The following is a 12,744-nucleotide window of genomic DNA, read 5'->3' as shown; positions in this document are numbered from 1 at the left end:
AATAAGCTCATTTAATTTGATTGGTAAGTTAAACACACACACAATATATATATATATATATAAATTATTATTTTTCAACAAACGACATCTCCATCGATGGCCACAAATAGAAGAGAAGGCTAGATAGTAGCGTTTTGTGAACTACTAAAGTTGTTAGATTCGTATTATGGTCCAAATTTTGTAGTTTGCAAAAATGTGTTGGAATATCTCTTTCGCTGAATTATTTGATGACAACGAATCAGAATTAAGGAAGTCAAATAAGTAAAAAGACAGCTAATAGTACCATACAATAATATCACAAATAATATGTTTGTATGAGAATATCTATACATGAATAAAATTAAATATAAAAAATTCTCATTAAATTAGTTCTTAGCACGAGGATTGCATGGATACTAATACAGAGCATGGTAGCCCTGCGGAGAACAACTAAGAGATTTAGTTAACGGGACAATGAATAAATGATTAGATTTTATATAATAAAAAAACCAAAAATACCAATCGAAATGGTAAAAAAAATATTATTTACGCCACTTCACTTAAAAATAAACAATTATTATTTAATTAATAAGAAAAAATAAAAGGTTACAATGACACTAAATTATTAAAAATGACATAAATAATAGGTCTCCACAAAATTATGACAAATCATGTTCATTGTTTTCTTAGAAAGAATAATAATAAAACCCTAAAATGGTTAAAGACCCGACATAAGGGGAAAAAATGAGATATTTTTCGTAACCAAGAATATTACAAAAGTGGTTCTTTTATTTTCTGGAATGTTTGATTTTTGTGTTGTTGGTGCAGAGATCACATTCAAGGGATACGCAATCACGCTGATATGTACCAGACAGAAAATAAAATTAAATAAAAGTACTAATTAGTTCGTTGAAAATAGATTAGGAAATTAAAAAACGTGGCTTTTTTTCTGTAAAGTTTTGTGGTATCATTCTAGAAAAATATAAAAAGTGAAGACAGTATTTCGTAGTGTAGTTAGAGGCTCATTTTCTTGTTTTGTAATGTTTATAATTATTGCACTTGTATAGCATAGCAATAATTAATAATCAAAGCTTTTAGAAGGAACTCCAAATAATATTACCAGTTTTTTTGCAACTAATAATATTAGTTAGTAATTAGGCACGCCAATTTAGACTTTTTTTTTTTTTTTTCTTTTTGGGTTCCGAAGAAATGGGGTAGGCTTATTACCTAGTTATATTGCTATTTTACTCAATCCGTTTGTAATGCCCTCTATTTCACATTGGAAACATTTTGCATGTTTTCTAGGTTTTGACTCGAAGGTTTTGCATGTGAGAAACGAGCGTAGTAGCGTACCCTTCCTCGAAGAAAAAAATAAGAAAAAAAACAGTTTTCTTTTTTCTTGGGGGAAAGAATGAATTACAGTTTTCTTTTGCAAGAAAAGGAAGTAGATTGTAATTTATATGTGCCCTTATTTTAACAAAATAAGTTTAACTCAAGTGGCCATTTTATAAGCAGCTAAAATTAACCCAACAGTTTTAATTGTTGATCATATTTCTTAATCAATCATAGTCACTAATTAAGGTTGGACTTTGTTTAATGCAGCAATTTGTTGCAGCCCAATAAACAATTAATTAGTAGTAGCTGATAATTGCATGATGAATTGTTTTGTAGAAGGAATATTTCTTTTTGTGATCACATGCTCGTTAAAAAACATAAGACTATATTTTTCTTTGCATATGGGCGAAGTTGATTTGGTCATTCAAATCGACAAAAGAAAATTTAGGTTTTTTTTTTTTTTTTTTTTTTTTGAACTCTTTGTCTAGTTATTGAAAAAGAAAAAGGAAAGGGAAAAGGAAACATAGTACTTTTTAATTAATGGTCGTTAGCCTGTACACCATCCAGCCTCTCAACAAACATTAACAAGTAACAAAATTTCATTGGTAGAAGAACTTCAATAATAAACAAAACATGATAAACAAACAAAAGTTTCGGTTTTGATCGCAAAGTCATCTCGTTTTTCAAATGCCATTTGAAGGTGAAATAGTCATTATTTGGTCACAATATTGTTTCGTTGACATCTGTTCTGAGTGCTTAGCAGAGCCTCTAATGAAAAACAAACTTAATGAAGTAAAAAAAGACAAAAAGGACGTGCAATACTACCCAAATTCCCAATGTGACCATTCAAAGATGGGAGATCACATTATTAAGGGTCCGATTATTTTGTTAATTTGAGTTAAAATGTGATTTTATGTGAGAACATTTTACTGTAATAAAAAAGGTTAGATGTGACTGTTTCTGAAAATTTTTTACTGATAAAACTCGAATTCTAAATTTGAATCGGTGAAATTAAAGAGACTTAAGAATTAGAAATCCTAATTCTAATTACTAAGAGCAATAAAAAATGCAGTAAAAGAAAAAAAGCAAAAGCAAAAACAACACACAAAATTTATAAACGTTGGTCTCATTTAAGACTACTTTCTCTTTCCACCACTGCCTTTTCTTTTACTATAATTAAGAAATTATAAGAGAAAAATCGCACACCTTTCAATTCTATGTGTTTTTCTCTACCTTTCTATTAATCCCCAAAAATGGCGGCCCCTTTTTATAATGAAAATTAGGGCAATTAAATTTTATAAGTGTAGAATTCTCAAACTACCTTAATAAAATTTTGGTCAAGGAGCTTTCACCCTACACTCCCGAGAGGGGAATTTTCTGCGTAATCCTCTACATAAAGTAATAAACCGTCAAAGTAATTAATTAAGCTCTGAATCTTAACAGGTAAAAAAGCAAGTAGACAACAAGGGAATTCTAAGGAAAAAAAAAAAAATGTAGGAAATAGCTGTATAGAGTATTCTTCCGCATAAAACAAATAGACAATCATCAACAAAAGTGTTTGAAAGAGTTCACTAGACAATTTTCACTCACGTTCTGTTCTTTTAAATTTCAGTATGATGTGAATTTTCTTTTTTAATTTAAATTTAGGGTGAAAGTCGACAATTTATAAGAGAGTTAGGAGAGAATTTGTAACATTCAATTAATTTAATTGAGATGAATTAATCAAATCTGATGGTTAGTGTTAATTAATTTAATATTAGTGAAAGATTCTCAATTATAATCAGTGCTGAAACATTGGACGGGCCGCCCGTGACTACCGAAAAATCTGAATTTTTCAAAATTTATAATGATTGTTTTGAAATTGACCTTTCTCTTTTAATCAGTCCGAATTTATAATCAGTCCGAATTTATAATTATCACGTAAATGACATTTCTCTTTTAAAAATGATTGTTTTGAAATTGATACTATTGTTCCTCGAACAGTTTTAAGTGTTAGTAACTAATTTTTTAAAATTTGAATAATGGATCATTTCATACTCTATTCAAATTGTATTTTGAAGTCTAATTACCAAATTTACACAGAAAACCTAAGCTCATTTTTTTCCTTTTTCTTTCTTTTTTCTCCTTTTTCTCTCATTCTCTCTCTTCCAAGCTCACTCTCTCTTCACGCCGGCCAACACACCCCGTTGAGAATTCCGGTGTACGTTTTTGACACCTCCCAGCTCGTTGTAAAGATCTCGACGAGCTGAGCAAGTTGACATGTCGCACGACCTCCAATTGCTCCGGAATCAGCCGCAATCACCGGTCGAAGTTCCAAAAACAACCAAAGCTTCCGATTCGTGATATCTCCTCCATCCGACATCCAATCAAGGTGATTCTGGTTCCTATGGATTCAGAACGAAGAGATGAAGAAAACTCATCCTTTTTCACAGCTCGATTCCGGCAGGAGCACCACCATCCATGGTGGCCGGAGTTCCCGCCACTGCCGCCGCCGTTCACCTCCTTCCCGGCCGCCGTTTTTGACACCGCTAGTGTCAATGGACATAAAGAAGAATGCTGAGAAAACACCCTATGTCAATTTCACGGTCTCGCTGCTGTTTGCTGGAAAATGGAGCTGTTGTCGCTGTCAAAGGAGCTAAGGAGTGGTTTCGACGATCTAACCATTGGATCGTTGTGATTTTGGTGTCAAAACACTCAAAAAGAAGTGGGTAACAAAAGTCCTCAACCAATTTAGAGGTCCCGTAGCAGGATAATTAAGATCAAAATTGCCAGATTTTACCGACGTTTTTGGGTTTGATTGGAGTAGATAGAAGCCGAATTGGGTGAAATTGATTGCACCATTGAACTCATAAGGGTCAATTTTGGGGGGATAGGACCTAAGTCCGCCGTGGAAATATGCTCCGGCAGCCTCCGCTGCCGCCGGTGGCTGGATTCTGACGAATCTTAGTTCTTGAGGTTCCCGACGTCTGATCAAAGATTTGAGACCATATCCTGACTCGTTTTGATGTGCTGAACACAACGGTGACCTTTGTTTGTGCCAATTCCACTCCGTTGAAAAGTCTACCGGTACCGTGCACGCAGATCAACGCGAATCGAATGGATTCGTTAAGGTTCAGAACGAGCCGTGGAGCTTCAAGAATAGACGATTAGACAGCGTGAAGTTATTCGTAGACTAAATTGCCAAGATGTAGCATATTCTTACCCATATCCTTGATAGCCTTACTATAAAGTGTTTTGGCCTATGGAAATGTTTTTAAGACAAAACATAATTTATAAAGAAAAGTATCTCGAGGAAATAACATGATTTATGCTATTGAATTCATAATGAACTGAATTAAGGTTTTAACAGATATTTCTTTAAAATAAGATGTTTTAAGAACCGGTAAACCCGCTGATGGCCTAGATATCATGATATGAAGATCGTGTCCTTTGGGGCAGGACCCGAAACCTTTGGCCTTGAATTGGTCGTAAGTAATTTAATTATTTAAATTACTTGTTGGTTGCCTGTAATCTAGAATTTCAGTTTATTTACCTTTCAGTAAAAAGGTTGTTTGGTTCTGACTGATTCGTTTGGGCATGTTCTTTCATTTATTTATTCAGCTTTATAAAATTATATCCTACTGGACTTTTCGCTCACTTTTCCTCTATTTTCAATGTTTTAACCCCTCTCTCTAGAGTTAGCAGTTTAGATTTACATCATGACAAGTGGATACCGATGGATTGAATGCGTGAGATTCGAAGTGGTTAGTTTATTATGAATTTGTCAGTTTTTAATTCTGAGTTGCACTGTATATCTGCATATAAACTGTATTTGGTCGATACTTTCCCATAGTTGTATAATTTTAAACTTTATGGACTATTTTAAAAATTGTTTATAAAAGAAAGACTCTGGAGCAATATATTTTAATATCTATTTTGATATTTGTACATTTTATTTTATTTTTTATAGATTTTTTTAAAAGAAAGACTCTGGAGCAATATATTTTAATATCTATTTTGATATTTGTATATTTTATTTTATCTTTTATATATTTTTTTTAATTAATTTAGTTTAATTAAACTTAATTTTTTTAATAATCACGGTCCTATCCTTGAGGTTGTGACAGAATTTTCCACTAGGTTGTATCTGCATGCGTTGCAAAACAGCAATCTACAAATAAGTAGATTACATAAAAGTTTTGGTGCTTCAAGTGACAAGATAACTAAATTTCATGGATTTTTTGTCAAATATAAAAAAAATTTCAAAAAAATGGAGAATTTATTTGAGAGTGAATCTTTATCCTTTATTTTTGATAAATATCTTTTTTTTTAGTATAATTATTTGACTAAAAATTTTATAAATCAATAGTAAAAATAAAAATCACTTTTAAGTAGTATCTGTTGAGGTTAGCCAATAATTTCTCTTCATGGATTAGGGTATGCTGAGATTGGATTTAGTTCAACCCAAAAGAGAAATAAGCCAGCCCCAAACTTTGTGATAAAACCCAAATGGGCTTTTGTGCTAGGCCCATCTTTGGTCCTGGCTTAGGGTCAGCTTTTGGAGGACAAAATAGGAGGAAGATTAAGAGAAAATTGCAGAATTTTGCCCTGTATAGGTCTTATTTTTATCCCTCATTCTTAATTAATACATTTTTGTTAATATAGTTATTTCATTAAAAAGATTATTGATCAAAAGTAAAAAAATAAAAATCTTAGTATCTGTCTCCTTTTTTCAAAATTTAAACAGATAAAATTTAAACCAAAGACCATATATGAAAAACATCTATTTCATTAGATTAACGACTCCTTTATATCTGATCACAACAAACACTCAACACACGATATAGTATATTACCATATCAAAGCAAGAGCATACTCTTTAGTCTTTTTCATATAAAATAAAAGCTTCAAATTGACAAAGGCTTATTTAAGACCACCAAAATTAGCAATTAGCATAAATAATTTATTTTATTCTGCTCCAAGCCATAGAAAATTTGATATGTGTTATAAATATCCTCACATCGTTGAGACCGATGCTAGCAAACTTCTGCTGTCAACTCTGGATGTGTTCTTTTCGATTTCTGATTAGTGAAATTTCCTGAGTTTCACATTGAAAAAGAAATTCCCACATCACCAAAGTATGTCTAATTAAAGAAAATGGTCGAAAAGGTTATTTTTGTTATTTTTCTTCTTCTTTTTTTTCATATGACAAGTCAACTACGATAATTAATTAATATGCTCACATATTTTATTTCTTTGGAAAAGACCTTGAAATATATTTGGTTCCTTCGGTGGAGTAGGATTGAAGGAAAGAAAATTTTGTTAGTGAGTTTGTTCACCTAATATTTCTAGAAATGGCGAACCTTCATTTCCATATGCATATGTACATTGATAGAAGTAATTACTAATTATACATACCCTAATCCCAAAGCGTGGACCTTATTTTTATTTTTTTTCCCAAGAACATACTTCATTTTCTTAGTAATTTCTTACCGTAAGTTCTCTATTCTTTCGACCTAAAAATACCATAAAAATGGTCAGTTAGTCGCCTACCTATCCTTTTTCTATAGTAGTTGATCAAGCGCTTGTGTCGATTAACAAAACATATACATTTTCCTTAGTTCGATTTGGTAAACATCCTCAAAGGGATTTTTCAAAGATCTGCGATTTTATTTATAAAAAAAAAAAAAAAAAAAAAAAAAAAAAAAAAAACAATGATTTTTTTTTTTTGAAATAAGAAAAAAACAATGATTAATTAAAGTGCTTTCCACGTTCTTGTTTTAAGTGTCCATTATGGTACCACTAGAATATTTTATATATATCCTCATGCAGAGAAGAAGGTTCTTATTACTTGATCCTCAAAACCCCTTAGAATAATCGTGACAATTACAACAATAGGAGAATCCGAGAAACTATTGGAAACAATATTTCGATGAATTAGTTGGTGGTCCAAAAGTTAGGCTCGTAATTAGGAGCCTAACTTTATACGACATGATCATGAACTTTAGCCCACCAACTTCACTTCCCCATGTCCTGGCCCATGATCTTTACATTCTCAATCTCTTTTCTCATCTTACAAATTCATTAACAACTTTATTCAAAAAAAAAAAAAAGAATAAGAAAAATAAATAAGAAAGGCATTTTTATCATTGAATAATAAAAAGTTATTTTCAAATATAATTCTATCCATAACAAATGCGAAACACTCGCGGTCTTAATGGTAAACTCCTTGAATAAAATTTGAACACAACGCAAATCAAACGGACACGTTCGAGACGTGTCAGCGTATATAAAACGGAAAACAGGCCTTCCAAAGACCACAATCAATTATATATATATATAACTCTCTCCCTCTTTCTCTCTTTGTTAGTTGTTTCTAAATTAAGCTTCTGATTTTTTCAATCATGGACGCTTCGGATGGTGCTGCACTGAACGAGTCGTATCGCCCACTGCCTGCTCTCTACTTGGCGTTTTGGTCGATTTGGTTCGTCTCTGCTTGTTCCTGGACCTTCAACACCTACAAGAACCGCCATTTCCAGGTCTCCTTTTCAGCATATTCATTCTCTTTTGTTTCCCCCTCAGTTTCGATTTGAATTCTTGTGTTCGGATTGATTTGACGATGATTCAAATGAACGTGGAAGTTTTCTTGGGAAAATGAATCGATTTGGTTGAAATCTAAGGACTTTGACGTGTCCTTTTGTGATTTTTGAAGAAACTGTCAACAAGGCTCTGTTTGGTTGCATGGAATATATAACGTTTTTCTTTTTCGAATAATTCCCGAGAAAATCATTTTTATTGATTGATCTATTTGTTCTGTTTAGTTGCTGAGAAACCTTAGTACACGGGGAAGAAAATGAATGGTTTTAGGGTAAATTTTTCTCTTACATAAATCAAGTAATGAAGATTATTCATTTGGTAGGATTTTAATTATTTAAATCGCTAACAGTTAAGATACTGTGTTGATTAAGTTATTTCATCTTAACTTGGAGATTCTAATCATTTCAATTTTAGATCTATTTTGTTTAATCCAATTTACTAAAATCAAGATTACTTTGTTCTGTTGTGTGGTTAAACTGGAGCAGACAAATAATTTACAGTGGACACTCGCATCCGTTCCTTTAATTAAAGCCTTGCAACTAACTTTGTCTTTCCTTTTCTGGTACGCTCTCTCTCTCTCTCTCTCTCTTCAAATTTTAGGACGCTATCTCTCTCTCTTCAAATTTTAGGACTTTCATTTTATGTCGTAAATGTTAAAAAGTTTAAACACGATCAATTTTGCAGGTATTCATGCTTTTATCTAGAGATATGCTCTCTGTGGATGTCGTTTGGAGTGTATGTCACAGGAGTGCTCTTTCAGACAGCTTCATTTGTGTCATTTTTGCTCATTTCTCATGGTTACTGCATAATGTGCGAGCGTTTGTCGGTAAACGAGCGGCGTACTACCGCCAGTCTAGGCTGCGTCTTTTACTTGACTCTTGTCGGATATAGAGCTTCCGTGCCTTATTTTTCTGTAAGTTCATTTCCAGTTCACATCCAATTTTTCTGTCTCGTCTATTGGTAATTCCCTAATTATGATTGCTCTCTAGGTCCTGCTACCGCTTAATTATTTGATTACCTTCTACGTGATCTTCCACCACACATCACAGAACTTGTTAGTTCTGCGGGAACAACTTAGTTTTATAGAAGATGAGGATGTTCACGCAATGCATGATGCAGTATATACGAAGTATATCATGTTTAAGTATGTGTTTCTCATCTATACAATATACGCTTCACATTATGTTTAAATACGTATTTCTCATCTATACATATATGTTCTTCAACAATGTGTGCTGTTTGCGCAGAAAATTTCAAGGTGCAATGCAAATAGTGGCTCTGGCTGAGGCTGTGGTATGGATAATGGAATATATCTTTACATTAGTTTTGTGATTGTGCAGTGTTCTTTAAACTTAGGAGGTAATTAAACTCTTGCTTTTCAGTTATACATAAACTTGGATGACTCATCAGAAAATTACTGGCTTCGCTTGGTGGTTCGAGAATGGGCACAGTTATGCATCTTTTCTTATATTGGGTATGCTGTATGCATATTATTTCTTCTGCAAATGTTCATTCGTAGCTTCATTACTTTTCCCTCCAAATTTCCATTTTCTTTGATGTTATAACCGACAACTCTATATTTATGCTGTAGGTGGACTTTTAGGTCACAAGATTTGGCACCGCGGTTTTCTGTCATGCCAACTCTGAAACCTAAAGGGGAGACAACAATCCCTCCAATTTATAGTATAGTAAGAGCATTACCTTATAAAATTTGGCATTTAATCTATATCATAGGAGGCATCACCTTCTATAATTTGGCATCTCAAATATCCAATACCAAATAGCACAATTTTGCATCTTTGTAAATAAAGTCTCAAATATCCAAATACCAAATAGTACAATTTTGCACTTTGTATATAAAGAGAATTATCACATGACAAAAACTGAGCCCTCTTATGTTAACCGCCACATATCAGATGCATCACCAATAGTAATTAGAACTTTTTTGTTCTCTGTTTTTTTTTTTAAAAAAAAAGGGGAAAGTTTTGTTCTTTTGGTCAAAACTTCTAATTACGAAATTATATCACCGCAGGAAATGGATGCTGCCACTTTCAAAGACTTCAGCAGTCGTGAATGGCAAATTGGGGTGGTAAGCAATGTCGGCAGAGTTTCTTCCGAACCTTTTCAATTTCACTTTACCGCTACAACTCTTTTTTGCTGGAAATACTTGCATTACCAATAACAATTTTCAATATTTTTTAGATTTTTTTTTTTTTTTTTTTTTTGGGCTAAAAAAAATTGCATTGTTTCAGGCAACTTCTAGTAAGGAAAGCTCCAAAGACCCCGTTATAATAATAATCCAGCAACCACATGCAACAAAAGTCCAACAAATGTAGCATTTTGACCCCAGATACTAAAGTTTATTGCCACTCATTGTCGGAGAAGCAAGAAGAGTAGGGGATTTTTATACGACAATTTTCAAGTATACTCGAGTTTTTCCCGGATAGAAAAGTCTGGCAAGACTTCAAATGGTCACATGCGTTTTCATGTAATACTAATGACTCATTGTATAATAAAGCCAGGAAGAAAAAAAAAACAGAGCAACATGTAAATAGTATTACTTTCTAACTGACCGCTAAAATTTATTGTGTTCTTATTATCTTTGTTGGACTGTGAATAACCAACCAAGAATTTAATTCTTGTCGTTCATTAACAAACGACAGTGGACGGGGGAAAAAAAAAGAGGATTTTTGGAGCCCGAACCTTCATATTCACAGGATTCTTGTCTCAGAATTCAGAAACCGACTATGAAAATTGAAAGTACATGAAGACTTAAAGCTTGTTTCCAAAAAAAAATAAAAAATAAAAAGAAGGAAAACGACATCCGAAACCCATAGAATATATTTACGCATACAAATAAAAAAACTGGTAAAAAGAAATCTCAAAATTTAAGCAATCAGAAAAGAAAAAACAATGGAAGGAAAAAGCATTAAGAATCTGAGCGTCAGTTTTAAAAAGCTCGAATTTTGGAAACATCATGTACTAGTCAGTACTGAATACCAATTTCTTTCATCATCCGCTCAGATATCTGATCTCGGCTTCAAGAAAAAACATAAAAGCAAACGGAAACAACAATGGTACGAAAAAACATTGAAAGAAATCTATGAAAGTAAAAGAACAGGAGAGTGGACAGAAAAGTGAACCGGATTGAAGCACGCAGTTTGATCTGCTGTCCTCGAACTGAGAAACCAAAACGCAAACCTCGTATTTATAGGCTGAGGGATAAACCCTAATTGTTCCTTACCCAAAGAGGCATAATAACAAAAACATCCTTTATTATTTTTTGAAATACAAGTTTCAATCTTGTATTTTTACATATGGCCCATTTGTACCCTGTCTTTTATATAATTTATTACAATTATCCCTCTGCCAATTTTTTATTAGACCCACAACCCAAAATATTTTCGAACTAGTAGAGCGGTTATTATCATTGCTAGTTACTAAACTATTAGCATCGTTATAGGTTTTTTCATACTAATATTGCATCAACTTTTTAAACTTGACAATTTAGTGCTTTTTTTTTTCTTTAGTAATTGATTCCTTCAACTTTTAAATATTTACAATTACGTTCTAATCAGAAATGACGCCTGTTTTTTTTATAAGTCTAATCATATGATGCGCATGTGAAGATTTATAAAGGGTATGAAAGTCATTTCTCATTTGTTTGGTTCAGAGTCATCTAATGTGTCTGAATACAATATGCTCTGACAAACAACTATTAGTTTTTAAGGGTTATTAGACTCTCTAAAAGTGAGAAATGACCTTTATTACCCTCAACAGATGCTCACATGCGCTTCATGTTATCAGAATCATAAAAAAAATAAACGTTATTTTCAATTGGGGCTTAACTGTAAAGATTTAAAAGTTAAATGGGTCAAATGTCAAGAAAAAATAAGAACCAAAATTCTAAATTCAAAAAGTTCAAGGAGTATTGTACAAAAAACTTTGTATTTTCTAAAGTTTTTATTTTTATAGGTCACTTCTAAAATCTTATGTTTCGACAGTTTTGATCATTAATATTAAAATTGATAATAATTTCTAAAATTTAACATAGATAATAATATCTTTATCAAATAATTATTGAAAATTTAACATAAATAAATATATTAAATACAAAATGTTATAACTTTCATGAGTTTTAACAATAGTGAAGAGTACATTTTGCGCACAATGTAATTATTTTGTGAAATTATAAGTTATCATGAGATAGACATATGATTGTTTTTTTAATTTTTAAAATTCATTGTTAATTTTAATGTCAGTAAATAAAACGGATAGAAATCAAAAGTTCGGGAAGTAATCTACCAATATTAAGCCTTTGTTTATTTTATAGGTTTGGACAAAAATATTTTCATTTGAGCTTTTTTTTTACTATAATGTTTCTTTTTAACATAAATTTTAATAAATTTTAATTCTATTTAAACTTATAAATCAAATGACCTATAAAAGTTCGGGTACAATGCTTTTAATTAGAAACTAATTAAAATACCTAATACAACTTGTTCTACGAAAGGATGCTTATTGTAAGTTAGAGCTGTAAATTTGAGTTGGGTCAAACGGGCTGACCGAAGTCAGTCAATGTTAGCTTGAATCTGACTCAGTCTAACCTTAACCTTCAGGACAGGTTAAGCCGTGGTTTTAAGCCTGAGCACTTATTCGAGCCGGGGCTAAACACTTTCTTTTTATTTTTGATTTTTTAAATTAGTTTATACAATCTTGGGGCGGGCTGAGTTGAACCGGCCTTCTTTCTTTTAAAGTGGGGGGCCCAAAGTTTCACTTTTATTATAAGTGCATATTTTAGAGCGTTAAATATGGTTAAAATCACCTTAAGTAAATTATGGAAAACTAAGTGTG

At 32.1% G+C, this 12,744-nt stretch overlaps 1 protein-coding gene and 1 non-coding gene across 3 annotated transcripts; one reads left to right on the top strand and one right to left on the bottom strand.

The window, feature by feature from the left end:
- Nucleotides 1-7,639: 7,639 nt before the first annotated feature.
- On the top strand, nucleotides 7,640-11,052 carry LOC21408914. 2 transcript variants are annotated; one of them, XM_024166769.1, is made up of 9 exons: nucleotides 7,640-7,832; nucleotides 8,376-8,452; nucleotides 8,575-8,803; nucleotides 8,880-9,034; nucleotides 9,138-9,183; nucleotides 9,273-9,364; nucleotides 9,482-9,578; nucleotides 9,923-9,979; nucleotides 10,143-11,052. In XM_024166769.1, exons 1-9 carry the CDS (start codon nucleotides 7,698-7,700, stop codon nucleotides 10,224-10,226), a joined length of 972 nt encoding a protein of 323 aa, XP_024022537.1. In that variant the 5' UTR covers nucleotides 7,640-7,697; the 3' UTR covers nucleotides 10,227-11,052. The 2 variants fall into 2 exon arrangements, with proteins under 2 accessions (XP_024022537.1, XP_024022536.1); XM_024166768.1 differs by having other exon boundaries at nucleotides 9,923-10,206.
- On the bottom strand, nucleotides 10,829-10,912 carry LOC112091943. The gene has a single exon (XR_002902362.1). It is a non-coding gene; the product is annotated as a small nucleolar RNA SNORD36 (small nucleolar RNA).
- Nucleotides 11,053-12,744: the final 1,692 nt, after the last annotated feature.

Source organism: Morus notabilis, unplaced genomic scaffold (assembly GCF_000414095.1).
Source record: "Morus notabilis unplaced genomic scaffold, ASM41409v2 Scaffold307, whole genome shotgun sequence".
NCBI lineage: Eukaryota > Viridiplantae > Streptophyta > Magnoliopsida > Rosales > Moraceae > Morus > Morus notabilis.
Note: the sequence above shows the minus strand (reverse complement) of the source record. Positions and strands in the feature narration are given on the sequence as shown.

Excerpts from the sequence above, each read along its gene's own strand:
- LOC21408914 (XM_024166768.1), top strand. The coding sequence starts at position 7,698 with ATGGACGCTTCGGATGGTGCTGCACTGAACGAGTCGTATCGCCCACTG. Across the intron at positions 8,453-8,574 it reads ACTTTGTCTTTCCTTTTCTG|GTATTCATGCTTTTATCTAG; the intron begins GTACGCTCTCTC and ends TCAATTTTGCAG. Across the intron at positions 9,035-9,137 it reads ACGAAGTATATCATGTTTAA|AAAATTTCAAGGTGCAATGC; the intron begins GTATGTGTTTCT and ends CTGTTTGCGCAG.